Source organism: Panthera tigris, chromosome B3 (genome assembly GCF_018350195.1).
Source record: "Panthera tigris isolate Pti1 chromosome B3, P.tigris_Pti1_mat1.1, whole genome shotgun sequence".
NCBI lineage: Eukaryota > Metazoa > Chordata > Mammalia > Carnivora > Felidae > Panthera > Panthera tigris.
In genome coordinates, this window is record NC_056665.1 from 71,474,920 (window position 1) to 71,493,740 (window position 18,821).

At 40.8% G+C, this 18,821-nt stretch overlaps 1 protein-coding gene across 1 annotated transcript; it reads left to right on the forward strand.

Annotated features, from left to right (window-relative positions):
• Positions 1-435: 435 nt before the first annotated feature.
• Positions 436-1,938, forward strand: LOC102953337 (ribonuclease K6). Its single transcript, XM_007091355.3, has 2 exons — positions 436-710; positions 1,094-1,938. Exon 2 carries the CDS (start codon positions 1,101-1,103, stop codon positions 1,563-1,565), a length of 465 nt encoding a protein of 154 aa, XP_007091417.1. The 5' UTR covers positions 436-710; positions 1,094-1,100; the 3' UTR covers positions 1,566-1,938.
• Positions 1,939-18,821: the final 16,883 nt, after the last annotated feature.

The following is an 18,821-nucleotide window of genomic DNA, read 5'->3' on the forward strand; positions in this document are numbered from 1 at the left end:
TTACCCCACCTCTTCACTTAACTTCTAATTAATCCTCAAAACTCAGTTCAGGTGTTGTGACCCTCTCTCTGGTCACTCCTCACAGTCCCCTGTTGTTTCTTCCACCACAGCTGCAAATGCTATTTATATTTATTAATATACAATGTAGTGTTCTATTTATCTGGCTGTCTCTTTCATTAAATCATGAGCTCCTGAATCTAAGTAGCCATTATCTAGCCCCCAATAAACATACACATAAATAAATAATTCATTCATGTCTGTTGTTGGAATTCACAACATTATCAAATACATGACAATTATTATATCAAATTTACATGGTGTGCTTTGTCCTAAAGAACTGAAATCATAGAGCTTCAAAACACTGAAGCTTCAGATCAGGAAGGAAACACTCAACCCATATCAGGAAGTCATCAGTTCCTCAAAACTTCTTTGAGTCACATTGTTTGTTTAAATAGGGCTTACTCCTCCTGTGTCTGCAGTGATACTGATTTTAAACAGTTGAGTTTGAGAGTCTGGGTTTCATCCACACTGTGTGTAAGAATTTCACCTTTCAAGTCCTAGGTTTCTCTTTCCTAGGGCCCAGAACCCATCTGCACCCAGGTGGACAGGAGGCTCTGGCATACCTGGGAGGGGAACAGCAGACAAAAGCCTCTGAGTCTGGGACTAACCACTGCTTCTGTTCTCAGCGGGAGCCCCAACACGGAGACCTGGTAAGGAGAGAAGCCTGGGAGCTGGGGAGTAGAGCAATGAAGATGGCTGGAAGGTCCGTGTCAAATAGATGGAGGACAAATATTCCAGGAAGGTGGAGGGAAGAAACAATGTTCTGTAAGCATAAGTATAGGAAAAAGAGAAGAAAATGATCTGCCAATCAGAGGAAAAGACATCTTACCTTATATTCCTCCTCACTGGGCTTCAGTCTCTTCATAGGATTGTGAGACTCAAGTGAGGAAGAAGATAGCTAAAAAAAAAGAAAAAGGAAAGACCAATGACCATCTTAAAAGGCACAATAAAAATCTAAATGGTTGTGAATAATAATTTTGCTCTTATTGCTTCTACTACTATCACTACCTCATTTTTTTCTCTCTTCTTACAGAGAAAAGATGAGACTGGATCTTCTGGGACACTTTCCTCTCCTCCTGCTGCTGCTGGCTTTATGTGGGCCAGTGCGTCCACTTTGTGCTTGGCGTCAATCCCTCACCAGGGCCCAGTGGTTTGAAATTCAGCATGTAAGGTCAAGCCCTGTCAGGTGCAACACAGAAATGAATGGTGTCAATAATTATACTCAGAACTGTAAGGTTCACAACACCTTTCTGCATGACTCCTTCAAGAACGTGTCTGATACCTGTCTTTTGTCCAACGTGACCTGCAAAAATCGGATGAATAACTGCCACCGGAGTCCACAGCGTGTTAATATGACTGACTGCACACTCACTTCAGGGAAGTATCCCAACTGCAAGTACAAAGATACTCCCCTGTACAAATTCTTCATTATTGCCTGTGATCCCCCTCAGCAGGGCGACCCTCCCTATCGGTTGGTTCCTGTACACTTAGATAACGTTATTTGAAGTTTCCATCACTTTCCCTGTCATTCAGCACAGGTTTTCTTATGATCTTCTCTGCTATTTCTTTTCCTTTGTTGATTTCCATGGTTCCCATAGAAGAAAGAAGGAGGGTACTGGGCGGGGGGGGGGGGGATTCACATGCCAAGGATGCAAGACCAGCGCTGGGGACAAAGAGACATGGGATTCTTTTCTGCTTTGGGAGGTCTGTGTGTTTTGAAGGAAGGCAATAGGGAAGAGGGCAAAGAAAGACAGGCTTCCATATTTTTAATCTTGGAACTTCTGCCAAGCTTTGGTGCACTGTGTTCACAGCAATAAAACCACTTTCTTTTGCATTGTAATGACTGTGAGTATGTGTGTTTGGGGCCCCTGTACATCATTGCCACTCTGGAGCCACCTAGACTTGCATTTGCCAGCATTCTCAGAACTATTTGGGTCTTAGGCAACCTTAGAGGTTATTAAGCAACCTTGGGCCTCTGCCACTTCTCTCACCACTGCGTCTTTGGGACTTTGGAGCAAGAAAGTTCTCTATCCCTTCAAACTCTGTTCATAGATTTTACATATTTCCCTTAAAACCATTGTCTATGTTTATCTGTAGGTGGCATGGATGCCTCATAGACTGTTTTGACAGCACTTTCACACACAGATTCTAACACTGACAACTGATGCATCGTAGATCTTTACTATTGGTTTCTATATTTCATCAGATAATGTTTTAAATATAGGTAGTAGTAAGGATAATAATCCACTATAGGCTTAGCGTCAATTCTCCCATTATAATTTTTTAAAAAAACTATTTTTTAAATGATTATTTATTTATTTTGAGAGAGAGAGTACTAGCAGGGGAGGGGCTGAGAGAGGGGAAGAGAGAGAATCCCAAGCAGGCTCTGTGTCATTAGCACAGAGCCCTATGAGGGCTCAATCTCATGAACCATGAGATCATGACCTGAGCTGAAATCAAGACACTCAACCGACTGAGCTACCCAGGTGCCCCCAATTCTCCCAATCTTTTGGAATCAATGAAGAGAAAACATAAATTCAAGAAAAAAAAAGCAGTGGGAAACTAAAAAAAGCCTTACGTAAATCCTGAAATATCACAGAAATAATGGCATTTTGGAACAGGTAGTGGATTTAGAAATTGAAGGACTAGGGTTAAGAATTAGGCTGGATTAAGAATTTAGGTCTTAGATGTAGGGGAGGAAGAATAATTTTCCCTCTATCTTCCTAGATTCTTGACTGAGACCCTCCCCATCCCATAATAAAAAGGCAGATTAATGAGACAAAAACCATTTAAATTATGTACATACATATGGGAGCCCCATAAAAATATGAGATACTCAAAAGCAGCCAGCCAGCTGAGGCTTATGTACCATCCTGGGCTAAGGAAAGGATAGGGGTCAAGGATTTTAAGAGTGGGGGGAAGGCAATTCATAGCAAGGTAAGAAAAGGAAATGTTTGGTAAACAAAATTTGCCCTGCCATGCTGATGAGCCACTCAGATGAAAAAGCAATCCCTATTATAGCTCACTTCCATGTACAGGTCCCCTTTCTCATGTAAATTTGCTCTATGAAAGGGTAACCTCTACTCTGCTTTCAGAATTTCTCCTGTGTCTCAAAATGTGCAGCTTAAAATAATTCTTATGCCAAAGAGTCACATTTTGGGGTGGCATATTCTGCTACACATCATACCCTTCAGTTTCCTTGTCAACTACTAGACTCATTGGGCTAGCAGGCCAGTGTAAGTCAAAGTGTTTTGTATACTGATCTGACTTTGAGTAGCAGCCAAACACAATGCATATTAGAAAGGCCACATATTGAAATAGTTTCAGGTCTGTCAATTACCAGTACTGCAGAATGATTCTTTCCAAACCAAGCTATTCCTTTAACAGGTGTGCTAATTGGGCTCACTTTCCTTTATGCCACATATTTATATCATATCTTTGAAACAAAGACTGAAATATGAAGTTTCAGGTTTCAGGAGAATGGATTCCAAGGGTGCTAAATATTTAAGGCCCTTCTCACTGGGAAGAGAAATGAAGGCAGGACAACTTGGCATCTGAGAAGGTGGGTACCCATAGGGGAAATTCTGAGAGGATTTCAGTCCTCCAATTTAGAGCAGCTTTCTTTTTTTTTTTCCCCCAATATATGAAATTTATTGTCAAATTTGTTTCCATACAACACCCAGTGTAGAGCAGCTTTCAATAGTATTCATCTTTAAGCAGTGTTGTATTTACATTGTATAGTTTCAGTCTTCAAGTAAAGTCTGTGGGGAGTGGACAGAAGGATCTGTGTTCATGCTTGATGTAAACCAGTGTAAGAAAGTAGCATCATCCTCAGGGAAAGGGATCTTCAGATGGTCTGCGTTGACCTAATCAGGAATCAGAATGGACTTATGTACAATATAAATGATGGGGTTTGGGAATGGTGGTGGGGGTTTGGAGCTGACAGCCAAGAAATACTGTATTTCTTGACAGCCAAGAAATAATTCTTAAACATGTCTTTGGTGCAAAAAGTTGATTTTATTAAAGCACAAGGACAGGACCCAGGGGCAGAAAGAGCTGCACTGGGGTTGTGAAGAGTGCCTGGTTATATACTACAGAGTTGGGGGAGGTAATGGCAAAAGGCAGGCCTCCAGAAGGACTCTGATATACTAAAGAGGACTCCAGGGATACCTGAGTCCTTGCTATTGTCAACTTCAGGTTGTTTTTTCCTCTAGTAAGGCATTATCACTAGGATGGTAAGGGGTTCGTGGAAAAATGTTATACTCTGTATTTGCCTCAAGTATTTGTCAATGAGCTCAGGTTATAAGGACATTTAATTCTACCTGCCATTTCCTTCTTGCCTTTATTCCCCACATCATTACAGAGGGGAGGGTGATAATAGGGCCTCCAGGAAAGTAAATCCATAGTTTTCGGGAGATTAGGCTATTGATTGTAAACTGATAGATTAGGCTATTGATTGTAAACTGATAGAGATATGTCCTGCATGACTGTGATCTCTATCAGTCAACCACTTGTTTCCTTTCCTTTCCTTTTGCTCTTGGGAAGCCAGGAGTGGCTGAGGAATATCATACATATCCCACTGGTGGGGAGCAGGGGTGCTAGCTTGTGCTTTGTCCTCAGCTTGCCTCATACTCCCTCATCATAAACATTACCTGGACAATTCCACAGATTCTTGGAGAAAGAAAAGACTGAATTTCCTTTACTCAAACCACTCAGTTACTCACTGTTACTCAACTATAGTTATTTATACATTAAAGGGAACTCATAGATTGAAGAAATTGTAGGAGGGAGTAAGAATGAGGATAACTTTGGGAAAATCTCTTATGATGAAAGGTATTAGTTCTAAATAAATGGACTAGATGGTGGAGTCTCTCAGTTTTGTGCTATTTTCTGCATTCAATAATGTATTCTGGGAGAGTCAAGATAATTGACTAAATCAGATACTCATTTAGGTATATCCCTAAATCAGCTAAAATGACCTGATAGCATTATACAATGGTCCAAAAAGTAGTAAAACTTAGAAAAAAATTTAGGAAGTAGGAGTTAAGATGGCACAGTAGTGGGGGACCCTATGCTTGTCTTGTCCCTTCAACATAGCCAGATAAAGATCAACTCATTCTGAACACCCAAGAAATCAATCTGAGGACTGAGAGAAAAAACTGCACATTCAGAGGGAGAAAAATGGCCACATCGTGGTAGTTAGGAGCTGCAAAGTGTTGATTTGGGGGAGAAAATAATCAAGGCTGCTGCAGAGGGGAGGGACCCCTGATCATGGAGAAGGAAGCAAGACAGAAAGAGTGAAAGTAGCACATAGGGAATTGCACAAGAAAAACTCTTCCCCAAAACCATTGACTGAGAAAAGGAGAAGGGCTGACTATTGCAAGTTTTTATAAGCAGCAGATCTCAAAGTTTGAAGTTTTAGAAGTCCACCCTGATGTGGGAAATAAAGGCAGAAGGAAATGCAGATAAAATCATATTTCCTTATGACCTGCAGCCCATTGACAGATACTGGAAGCAAGCAGAGTAGAAAATTTCTCCCGGAACTCCCTACTGTCTTAATGTTAAGGCTTTGCTAGAGAGAAAAACAACTTTAGCCTGACAGCAGCTAGGCCTCCAATATCCTGTGAGTCTTCTTTAGCATATGAAAATCCTTTGGAAACTTCCCTTTGACTTTACCTCCCCCAACTACTAAGTATATAATCAGTCTCTCCTCATGGTCCCGGGGTGGCTCTTCCTGCCCACGGGTCTTGTCCCTGTGCTTTAATAAAATCACCGTTTTGCACCAAAGATCTCTCAAGAATCCTTTCTTGGCTGTGGGCTCTAGACCCCATCACCATTCCAAAACCCCATCACACACCATCTCTGCCTAGTCGACTCAGTGGTTCTCCTCTGGGGAAGGAGGACAGAGGCCCAGGAGTTGGACACTTAACTGACTGAGCTGCCCAGGTGCCCCCAGATGAACTAGATTTTAAACTGAAGTCTGCAATAAGAGATGAAGAAGGGCACTACATCATAATTAAGGGATATATCCATCAAGAAGATCTAACAACTGTAAATATTTATACCCCTAACTTGAACACCCAAATATATAAATCAATTAATCACAAACATACAGAAACTCATTGATAATAATACAATAATAGTAGGGGACTTCAACACCCCCACTTAGAGCAACCGACAAGTCATCTAAGCAGAAAATCAAGAAGGAAACAATGGCTTTGAATGACACACTGGACCACACGGACTCAGCAGATCCATTCAAAACATTTCATCCTAAAGAAGCAGAATACATATTCTTTTCAAGTGCACGTGGAACATTCTCCAGCATAGACCACATACTGGGTCACAAATCAGGCCTCAACAAGTACAAAAAGATTGAGATCATGCCATGCATATTTTCAGACCACAATACTATGAAACTTGAAGTCAACCACAAGAAAAAATTTGCAAAGACCGCAAATACATGGAACTTAAAGAACTTCCTTCTGAAGAATGAATGGGTTAACCAGAAAATTAAAGAATAAATAAATAAATAAATAAATAAATGGCAAATGAAAATGAAAACAGGACAGTCCAAAACCTTTGGGATGCCCCAAAGGTGGTCCTAAGAGGGAAGTATATAGCAATACAGGCCTGTATCAAGAAGCAAGACAAATCTCAATACACAGCCTAACCTTACACCTAAAGGAGATAGAAAAGGATAAGCAAATGAAGCCTAAAGTCAGCAGAAGAAGGGAAATAATAAAGAATAGAGTAGATATAAATGATATAGAAACAATAGGAACAACAACAACAACAAAAACAGAAGAACAGATCAATGAAACTAAGAACCGGTTCTTTGAAAGAATTAATAAAATTGATAAACCTCTAGCCAGACTTAGCAAAAAGAAAAGAAAAAGGACCCAAATAAATAAAATCACAAATGAAAGAAGACAGATGACAACCAACACAACAGAAAAAGTAAGAATTATAAGAGAATATTATGAAAAATTATATGCCAATAAACTTGGCAATCTGGAAAAAAGGGATAACTTCCAAGAAACATAAGAATTACCAAAAGTGAAACAGGAAGAAACAAAAAATTGAAGAGACACATAACCAGGAAACAAACTGAATCAGCAATCAAAAATCTCCCAACAAACAAAAGTCCAGGGCCAGATGGCTTCCCAGGAGAATTCTACCAGACATTTAAAGAAGAAATAGAGGCATCTGGGTGGCTCAGTCAGTTAAGCATCTGACTCTTGATTTTGGCTCAGGTCATGATCTCACAGTTCATGGGATCAAGCCCCATACTGGGCTGTGCTGACAGCACAGAGTCTGCTTGGGGATTCTCTCTCTGCCCCTCCCCAACTCATACTCTTTAAATAAATAAATAAATTTTTAAAAATAAAGAGTTAATATCTATTCTTCTCAAACTTTTCTAAAAAATAGAAATGGAAAGAAAACTTCCAAACTCATTCTACAAGGCCAGCATTATCTTGATTCCAAAGCCAGACAAAGCAGAATTATAGGCCAACATCCCTGATTAACATGGATGCAAAAATTGGCAACAAGATACAAGCAAATCAAATCCAACAGTATATTAAAAAATTAGTCACCACAATCAAGTGGGATTTATTGCTGGGCTGAAAGGGTGGCTCCATATTTGCAAATCAACCAATATGATACACCACATTAATGAAAGAAAGGATAAGAACCATATGACACTCTCAATAGATGCAGAAATAGCATTTGACAAAATACAGCATCCATTCTTGATAAAAATCCTCAAAAAAGTAGGGATAGAGGCAACATACCTCAATGTCATAAAGTCCATATACAAAAGACCTGCAGCTAATATTGTCCTCAATGAGGAAAAATTGAGAGCTTTTTCTCTACAATCAGGAACAAGACAGGGAAATCCAGTCTCATTGTTATTTAACATTGTACTCAAAGTCCTAGCCTCAGCAATCAGACAACAAAAAGAAATAAAAGCATCCAAATCATCAAGGAAGAAGTCAAACCTTCACTATTTGCAGATGACATGATACTCTATGTAGAAAACCCAAAAGACTCCACCAAAAAATTGCTAGAACTAATACACAAATTACGCAGTCACAGGATATAAAATAAACATACAGAAATCTGTTGCCTTTCTATACAACAATGATGAAGCAGCAGAAATCAAGTAATTGATCCCGTTTACAATTGCATCAAAAACAATAAAATACTTAGGAATAAATTTAACCAACGAAGTAAAAGATCCGTGTACTCTGAAAACTATAAAACCTTTATGAAAGAAATTGAAGAGGACACAAAGAAATGGAAACGCATTCCATGCTCATGGATTGGAAGAACAAACATTGTTAAAATCTCTATACTACCCAAAGCAATCTACACATTTAATGCAATCCCTATCAAAATAACACCAACATTTTTTAATTTATTTTTTTAATATACATCCAAGTTAGTTAGCATATAGTGCAACAGTAATTTCAGGAGTAGATTAATGCCACTTACCCATTTAGCCCATCCCCCCTCCCACAACCCCTCCAGTAACCCTCTGTTTGTTCTCCATATTTAAGAGTCTCTTATGTTTTTGTCCCCTTCCCTGTTTTTGTATTATTTTTGCATCTCGTCCCTTATGTTCATCTGTTTTGTGTCTTAAAGTTCTCATATGAGTGAAGTCATTTGATATTTGTGTTTCTCTGACTAATTTCACTTAGCATAACACCCTCTAGTTCCATCCACATAATTGCAAATGAACACCAGCATTTTTTACAGAGGTAGAACAAACAATCCTACAATTTGTATGGAGCCACAAAGGACCCCAAATAACCAAAGCAATCCTGAAAAAGAAAAGCAAACCGGGAGGCATCACAATTCTGGACTTCAAGATGTATTACAAACCTGTAGTCATCAGGACAGTATGTTACTGCTGTAAAAATAGACACATAGATCAATGGAATAGAATAGAAAACCCAGAAATGGAACCACAACTATACGGTCAACTAGTCTTCAACTAAGCATGAAAGAATGTCCAATGAAAAAAAAAAGACAGTCTCTTCAACAAATGGTGTTTGGAAAACTAGACAGCAACATGCAGAATGAAACTGGACCACTTTCTTACATCATACACAAAAATAAATTCAAAATGGATGAAAGACCTATATGTGAGATAGGAAACCATAAAAATCATAGAGGAGAACAGAGGCAGTAACCTCTTTGACCTCAGCTGAAGCAACTTCTTACTAGACACGTCTCCAGAACAAATGGAAACAAAAGCAAATATGAACTACTGGGACTTGATCAAGATAAAAGTCTTCTGCACAGCAAAGGAAAAAATCAACGAAACTAAAAGGCAACTTATAGAATCTCAATCTTCTGTTGATGAATATGTAGAAAATGTTTACCAATGTAGATTTAGATGTGGAATTGTCAAGCTATATGTATATTTTCAATTTTACTGAATATTGCCATATTTTCTTCAAACCGATCGTAGCATATTGCATTTTCCAAAGATGTCCACACCAACATATCCCATTCTACATGCTCTTCTTGTAGTGTGATGTTGATTCTCCTTTATTAAAAGGTATGGTCTGTGTTTCCTTTCCCTGAGTATGGGTTAGTTTTAGGAACTCACTTCTATTTTATTTTTTTAATGTTTATTTTTGAGAGAAAGAGCACAAGTGGGGGAGGTGCAGAGACAAGAGGACAGACAGAGAATTTGAAGCAGGTTCCGCAATGACAGCAGAGAGCCCCATATGGGGCCTGAAGTCACAAACCCCCACGAGATCAGGACCTGATTCAAAATAAGATGCTCAATGCCTAAGCCACCCAGGGACCCTGGAACTCACTTCTAATAAATAGAATGCAAAGTAGCACTGCATGATGTCCACGCCAAGTCATAAGAGGTGATACAGCTTCAGCTGCATTGTCCTTCTCTGTCTTGGGACACAATCTCCATGCTATAGAGAAGCTCATGCCACCCAGAGAAGCCTGGTACAGATATTTCAGCCATCAGGCCCAGCTAAGGTCTCAGCCACTATCAACCACTCATCATGTGTGGTGAACACGCCTTCAGGTGATTCCTGCTCTTAATCTTTGAGTCCTCCAGCTGTGGCCTCAGACATGGGAGCAGAGACAAGCTGCCCTCACTGTGTTCTATTTGAATTCCTGACCCACTCAAATTTTTCCTTTCTTTATAACAAAATAAAACAAAACAAAAAACCCAAAGGAGGGAGATTTCTCACACAAACCTTCTAAGGGAAATATTGAGCAATATAACAGCCTACGGCCCCAGTTTTTACCACATATGCAGAAATGTTCTTTTTTCCCCTCTTGTGGTCATATTGTATAGCACCCTCCTAACAACAGTTAACTAACAACAGTTGATAAACGGCCGTTAGCCAAGATTGCAATGCAGGCTGCAGCTCAGTGTCTAAAAGTCTAAAAGTCCATTCATGTCATGTTTCAGCTACTGTTTTAATCAAAGGGTTCACCATGCAGGAGTCTCAGAGTGTTCACTATCAAGGACAGAGTAAAGCTGGGGAGTGTTTTAGTTGTTTTTTTGTTTTTTGCTTCTTTGTTTTTTATTTAACTGAATCCATACTTCATTCAGATTTCCTTAGATTTTACCAATGTTCTTGTTCTGTTCCAGGGTCCCATCCAAGACACCACTTTATATTTAGTTGTCATGTGTCCTTAGGCTCCTCTTGGCTATGACAGTCTTTCAAACGATCCTTGTTTTTGAGGACCATGATAATTTTGTAGAGAACTGGTCAGGTGTTTTGCAAAATGTAATCATCCTAGTTTTAAACCAACTTTTCTGGGGTGCCTGGGTGGCTCAGTTGGTTAAGTTTCGGACTCTTGATTTAGGCTCAGGTCATGATCTCAGGCTCTGCGCTGACAGCACGGGGCTTGCTTGGTATTCTCTCCCCCCCCCCCTTACCCCTTCCCTCAAAAATAAATAAATAAACATTAAACCAAATTTTCTTTCAAATTGTCATTAATTGGTGGGCCCAGGCTGCAAAGAGGAATAGTTGGCTTTTGCATTGAAAAGACCTGTGGTAGGAATAAACAACGGAATATCCTTGGAAGTGGGGGACTGAGTGATTGATAGATTGATTGATGTATTGATTGGTTTTCACACTGACACGTTTTTAACCTGCAGCTTTCAGAGTAGAGATGACCCGGTTCTGGCAGGTACACGGAGACCAGGGCCCCTATGCCCACCGTGTTCGCGGGGCGGGCAGTCTATCACACCCTGCATCCTCCTGTTGTGTCCGCCAAGCACAGGCCGGGGTATCTGTGTCCAGCTGGGCCAGCCCACGGCCAAAGTCGGTCTGGTACATGGCACCTCTGCAGGGTCCGCACCTCCTCCCACGGTTGCTTCAGGGTGCCAGCCGTCCCTCGGGGACCGGGTGGGGGACCACGGAAGCCCCTGGCTCTGAGGAGCACCCGTTAGATGAGACCCGGACCCCTGCCTCCCTTCAGGGCCCAGTGGGAAGAGCGTCCAGGAAAGATCTTGGGTCCCACGGTGAAGACTTCAGGGGCGCGGTGCGCCAGGGGCTGTGCCCAGGCTCTCTGTCCGGATTCAGATACGTGCTCCCCGCGCGCACTCGCCACAGTCTCCCACTTCCGAGCAGCAGTGTGAGAGTTACAGTCGCTCCACATCTTTGACGATATGTGGTATGGTCAGTCATTTTAATTTTGACCACTATAATAAGTGTGTAATGGTTCTAATTTGCATTTCCTTAATGACCGATGATATGGAACAATTGGATAGTTTGATTTCCTATTACTAAATGTTGAGTTTTGAGATTCCTTTATGTGCTCTGGATACATATTTTTAAAAATTAGGGGCGCCTGGGTGGCTCAGTCGGTTAAGCGGCCGACTTCGGCTCAGGTCCTGATCTCGCGGTCCATGAGTTCGAGCCCCGCATCGGGCTCTGTGCTGACCGCTCAGAGCCTGGAGCCTGTTTCGGATTCTGTGTCTGCCTCTCTCTCTGACCCTCCCCCGTTCATGCTCGCTCTCTGTCTCAAAAATAATAAATAAACGTTAAAAAAATTTTTTAAAGAATTTAAAAAAAATTTAAAAAATAAAAATAAAAATCAGATATCTGGTTTGCAAATACTGTCCTAGTTAGTAGCTTGTCTACTCATTCTCCTGATTCTTCTTTTAAAGAACAGAAGTTCACAATTATGTTTAAAGCTTTATTGACATAGAGCTGAAACACCATATGCTACATGTATTTAAAGAGTATAGTCTGGTAAGTTTTGACCTATGCATCCACTCATGAAACCACCACCATGATCAAGATAGTAAACATATCCATGCTTCCCCCAAATTTTCTTCCTACTACTTTATAATCCCTCCCTCCTGATTTACTGCCCCCACCCCCACACCAACTTTATAATAAGTTTTGAAACCAAGTGGTGTTAGCCTTTCAACTTTGTTCTTTTTAAAGTTGTTTTGGCTATTGTAGGTTCTTTGTATTTCCCTGTGAATTTTAGAATCACCTTACCCTCCAGGGATTTTGATTAGGAATGATTTGATTCTATAGATCAATTTGGGGAAAACTGACATATTAATAATACTGAGTCTTTAGACCCATGAACATTATATAGCTCTCTTTACATTTTCTGGGCAAATCTTTTTATTTTTAATATTGATGAGGTTCAGGATGCACGTCCCAAACTATGGCACCTTGGCATAATATATGTTCATCAATCTGTTCCCATTGCTCAGATGAAGGAAAACATGGAGCTTTCCCTTCTGTCCCCACTAACACCAAGTTCCAGTGCTTTAGTGCAGGATGTATGATGGGATGAGTTACTTCAGGGACTGGGGGATGAAATGGTGGCACACAGAGCACTGATCCAAGAAATTAAGAGATTCAACTCAAGACAACTGGAAAAATTGGTGACAGAGTGTTATTAGTTTGCTAGGGCCACCATAATATGATACCACAAACTGAGTGCCTTAAACAACAGATGTTCATTTTCTCACAGTTCTGGAAACCAGAAGTCCAAAACCAAGGCTTTGAAAGGTTTGGTTTCTTCTGAGGCCTCTTTCTGCAGCTTGCAGAAGGCTGCCTTCTTGCTGTGCCCTTACATGGTCTTCTCTGCCCACATGAACCCCTGACATTTCTCTGTGTGTTCAAATTTCCTCTTCTTATAAAGACACCAGTCACATTGGATTAAGGTCCACCCTAAGGGCCTCATTTTGACTTAATCATGTCTTTAAAGGCCCTAACTTCAAATATAATCACATTCAGAGATACAGTCAAAACGTTTCTGAGAACCTAGGGCTTCACCATATAGCCTTTGAGAAAATACAATTCAGCACATAGCAGAGGGTATAAAGAAATGGATAAATTTTTAAAAAGTGGTTTATAGAAGCCTGTAAAAACCAAGTAATGGTGTGAGACATTCATGTGTTTTAGTCTCTAATTACAGCTTGGCTACTTCTGTGAGATGAGAATACAATGAATAAATTTAATCTGTACTCTGCTCTTATGACAGCTGTTTATTTGGTGGCTACCAAGAGTGTTGAGGATTTCACAGATAGCAGTTGTGTAAAGAAATGTATTGAGGAAAGAAATGATGGTTTTATATCTCCCATTATCTAGGCTGACTGAAGGAAATGCAGGTGCATATGGGTGCTGTAAAAAATACAAGGGTTGCAAAATGAACTACTGGGACCTTATCAAAATAAAAAAGTTTCTGCACAGTAAAGGAAACAATCAGCAAAACTAAAAGGCAACTGACAGAATGGGAGAAGATATTTGCAAATGACATATCAGATAAAGGGTTAATATCCAAAATCTATAAAGAACTGATCAAACTCAACACCCAAAAAACAAATAATCTAGTGAAGAAATGGGCCATTTCTCCAAGGAAGACATCCAGATGGCCAACTGACACATGAAAAAGTGCTCAACATCACTCATCATCAGGGAAATACAAATCAAGACCAAAATGAGATACCACCTTACACCTGTCAGAATGGCTAATATTAACAACTCAGGCAACAACAGATGTTGGTGAAGATGTGGAGAAAGAGGATCTCTTTTGCATTGTTGGTGGCAATGCAAGCTGGTGCAGCCACTCTGCAAAAAAGCATGGAGGTTCCTCAAAAAACTAAAAATAGAACTACCCTACGACCCAGCAATTGCACTTCTAGGCATTTATCCACGGGATATAGGTGTGCTGTTTTGAAGGGATACATGCACCCCCATGTTTATAGCAGCACTATCAGGAATAGCCAAAGTATGGCAAGAGCCCAAATGTCCATCGATGGATGAATGGATAAAGAAGATGTGATATATATATATATATAATGGAGTATTGCTCGGCAATCAATCAAAGAGAATGAAATCTTGCCATTTGCAACTACGTGGATGGAACTGGAGGGTATTATGCTAAGTGAAATTAGTCAGAGAAAGACAAAAATCATGTGACTTCACTCATATGAGGACATTAAAAGACAAAACAGATGAACATAAGGGAAGGGAAACAAAAATAGTATAAAAACAGGGAGGGGGACAAAACAGAAGAGACTCATAAATATGGAGAACAAACTGAGGGTTACTGGAGGGGTTGTGGGTGGAGGGATGGGCTAAATGGGTAAGAGGCATTAAGGAATCTACTCCTGAAATCATTGTTTCACTATATGCTAATTGGGATATAAATTTAAAAAAATAAAAAATAAAAAAATAAAAAAATAAATAAAGTGCCGAAGACCTAGAATAGCTAAGACAAACTCATAATTTGTGATTTGAGGAAGTAGTGGGGGAGATCTGAATTGGGAGGATTTTCTAACTGCTTTGGAACCACATTTATCATATTGTATCCAGAACTAGTAGTAAATAAGTTGTTTTAAATCAAAAAAAAAAGAAAAAGAAAACAGTAAGAAAAACTGAATTAAAAGTGGTTAAAAGATTTGAATAGACACTTCAAGTTGTGGATGACAAGCAGAGGAAAAGATGCTCAATATTATTAATCACTAGAGAAATGCAAATTACAGCCACAATGATACACCACCCTATGCCAGTCAGAATGGCTAAAACTAAAAGGACAAACAATACCAAGAGCTGGTGAGAATGCAGAGAAAATGATGGGAAGGCAAGATAGTACAGATTCTTTGGAAAACAGCTGAATAGTTTATTATTATGTCAAACATATATTTACCATAGGATCTAGAATTCCAAATCCTGTTAAGTAGCCAAGAGAAAAAAAAATACGTGTTCATATTTGAATATTTATATAGGCTTTATTCATAACTGCCAAAATTTACCATCTCAAATGTCCTTCAAATGGGTAAAAAAATTGTGGTATACCCATATAATGGAACACAAACGACTGATACATACAACAGCATGGATGAGCTTCAAATACCTTATGCTAAATAAAAGAAGCCAGATTAAAAAAAAAAAAAATACAAGGACTGGATATCACCCTACAGAACTTAAGTAAAACATCAAGGCTCGCCATAGAGTTGGCCCACCATTCCTAAAAGCCCAAATAAAGAAGGTAGAATTCCGGAAAAGTGAAGCTATATTTCCTGTGAGGAAAAATAGATTTTCTTCCTACTCCTGAGTGATTTGATCAGTGAACTTCCCAGACCAGAAAGTCAACAGAACCAAGGGAGCTATGCACCCAACTATGCCATCCTTTCTAATCTTGTTTTCTTATCCCTTTTTATCTCCAAGTCTCTCCAGACCTACTTCTTTGATGCCATATCCTTAATTCCTTCTACCTTCCGTCTTCTGACTTCCTCTGCTTTCTCCACTGCCTGCCCTCCCCAACCTCAACACTCCCACTTATACAATCTCCAGCTGAAAGCCGATCAGTACTGTATTATACTGATCAGTACAATCTCCAGCTGAAAGCCGATCAGTACAGTATCAGTATTGCTGAGTGCAGTACTAAGAAGCATATCATAGGTCTCTCCACTGGACTGCCTCTGTGGAAACAGAGGGCAGGGGAAGGAAGATTTGGGGTGTAGAAATTTGGGGAGGGGAGTTTGCATGGTTCTTTATGATGTTGAATCACCATTTGTTGACTGGGCCGGCCAGGCGCCCCCCAACTTCTGTTAGGCGTGTTTCCAATGGTACGCAGGAAATTCCAGATCACACTCCTGCGTTCTCTTGTTTGCTGCCCAGATCTTGGCTCCGCATGAGCTGTCAGGGTCCAGAAAGCCTAACAAGCCCCGATAGGAGCTAGCTGCCAACTTTGACTCTCAGAGACTGTCTAAAGTTGTCTGAGAGGGAAATCGGCCCTAGAAGGGTGCTTGAAGTTGGCTAGGACAATGAGAGAAGAAATCTGAATGAAACCAGATCTCAATGATGTGACTATTCTAGAGATGCCTTCTCACACGTAACCAAAAACCACATGCCACTGGCCGGCACAGCTAGAAAGGGAATAGTTGCTCACCTAGAAAGTCATCAGTGTGAGGGGACTTTGAAATTACCAAACCCATCGCTCTGGCTTTACACATTAGAACACTGTGGTCCAGGAATGTTTGGCTGGCTTAGTCAGTGGAACATGCAACTTTTGATCTTAGGGTTGTGAGTTTGAGCCCCACATTCAGTACAGAGATTATAAGAAAGAAAAAAGAAAAGAAAAGAAAAGAAAAGAAAAGAAAAGAAAAGAGAAAAGAAAGAAAGAAAGAAAGAAAGAAAGAAAGAAAGAAAGAAAGAAAGAAAGAAAAAGGAAGGAAGGAAGGAAGGAAGGAAGGAAGGAAGGAAGGAAGGAAGGAAAGGAAGGAAGGAAGGAAGGAAGAGAGAAAAGGAGGAAAATGGTGGCCCAAGAGGGCTACAGACTTGCCTCAGGGCACAGGGAACTCATAGTAGGACTAGGACTAAAACAGGTGCCCTGGCCCAATTATCCACCTGGCTGCATACTCAAAGAAGGTGAAAAAGGAAGGAAACTGACCCCGTGTGTAGGCCCTGTCCAGACTTGCAGCAAAACGAATGTAGGGAATGACGAATAGCAGTGATGAACTTTAAAGTATAGTCACCAAACTCATTAGTAGAAGCCGCCCAGTGATACTCTGTCCCTTCAGGTGAACGACTCCTTCTTTATTGTTAATTAAGAAGACAATAAGAGAGTGAGAAGGGAGATAAGCTTGGAGGGAGGAGGCTGAGAAGACACCCACCCATCCACACTTACTACAAGCCACAGAGAAACCCCAAGTACGTGTGAATTTCTTGAATGATCTGTGGAGGTGCTATCGGTCTTGTCCCCTAGAAAGTGACTCCTGGCAACATTCTGAGATGCTTCCAGGTATGTTACTATACTAGTCATCTAGTATGTTTTCATTCTGTAAATTCTGTGTACGGACCTCCATCATGAAACACGAATCATACAGGCGGAGGGCCGTCCCACACTTAGGATCAAGTCCCAAAGGCAATATTGAAGTGCTTTCCATTGAGACAGATAGATTCAGTGCCCCGTTAGTGTTCCCACTTGCTCCATGAGGGCTGAATCAGTCTAAGAAGGCAGGAGGAGGGTGTTGGGAGCAGCCTTTCATTTCAGTTAGAGAGAAAGCTCAAACTGCAAGCACTAATGAAGCAGCACTTGGAAAGAAAGAACCTGAGTGATTCTCATTGACTATGCAGGGGTCTATTGGCTGCTAAACTGAAGGAGGAGTTTACCCCAGAGAGGGCCAGGAGAGGACCAGTGGGGCAGGAGCCACTGTGATTTTGTGGGTGCACTCGAAGCTGTGGGAGTAAGGAAGAGCTGGGACACTGAGCTGTGTTTACCTGTCCATTGAGAATGCAGATTCCTGAAGCTTGTTTGGTTTAAAGAATTTTCTGAATATTAGCATTTTCCTTCTTAGAAGAATCACTGGATATGGCCATTTCTGCCTTTAAACAGATACTCAAATTAACGTGTTAGCACCTCCAACTTAAAATTAATCTGCCTGGATTAGTCTCCTGGAAGGGGTTACTTATGCCTTTATTTGTGGGGTAGCTACAGTCTCCCCACTGAACAGAGATCTCTGGTTTGTCACCAGACTGTTTGAGGTCTTTCTCTCCTTGATTGTGCCTGACCCTCTCCAGGACAGGACTAGGTCTTTCTTCTCCACGTGTCCTCCTATTCAGAGCACTTTCCCTCTGCACCAGCTCCCTGGCTGTGCAGGTATGGACCTTTGTCATCACCCATCACTTTATTCCCCAGATGGAAGCCCCCAGCAGTCCCAGGCCCAGAATGTGCGGGGGGTCAGAAGCCAGAGCTGGCGAGTGCACAGATATTGATGCAGTCACACCCCAAGTGAGAGTTCTTAAAAGCTCCAGTGAAGTGTTCTCTCAGCACCAGCAGGAGGGAATTGAGGAGCTTTGGGTTTGGGAACAAAAGTGAAATGAACTTAAGACAAATTCTGGCTCAAGGAACATATCTAGAAACTCCAAGTTTCCTTCTCTTCCATCCTCACTGCTAGTAAGAACGTGATCCCCATTACCACAGAAATGCCCCCACACACACGCAGAGAGGGACAAATGGCTCCCTCTCACCTGCAGCCCTCCTCCCTCATACAGATGTGAAAGATTCATGTTGCATAAGGGAAACACAGTCTCTTCTGATATTTATGAGTGTGGTACGTAAAGACAATGACAGAACTGGGCAAAGAGGTTAGAGGTAGGGCCTTTCTCTAGTTCTATGACCTTGTCTAGAGCCAAATGCAACTGTAAAGAGGGGGGTCAGATGTAACGATTAAATGACGACAGAAGCTGAGTCTAGCCTTTACAATGACTGTACAGAAGTGGTGCCAAGAA

What these genes read in the sequence shown, in the direction of transcription:
- LOC102953337 (XM_007091355.3), top strand. Translation starts at nt 1,101, where the DNA reads ATGAGACTGGATCTTCTGGGACACTTTCCTCTCCTCCTGCTGCTGCTG.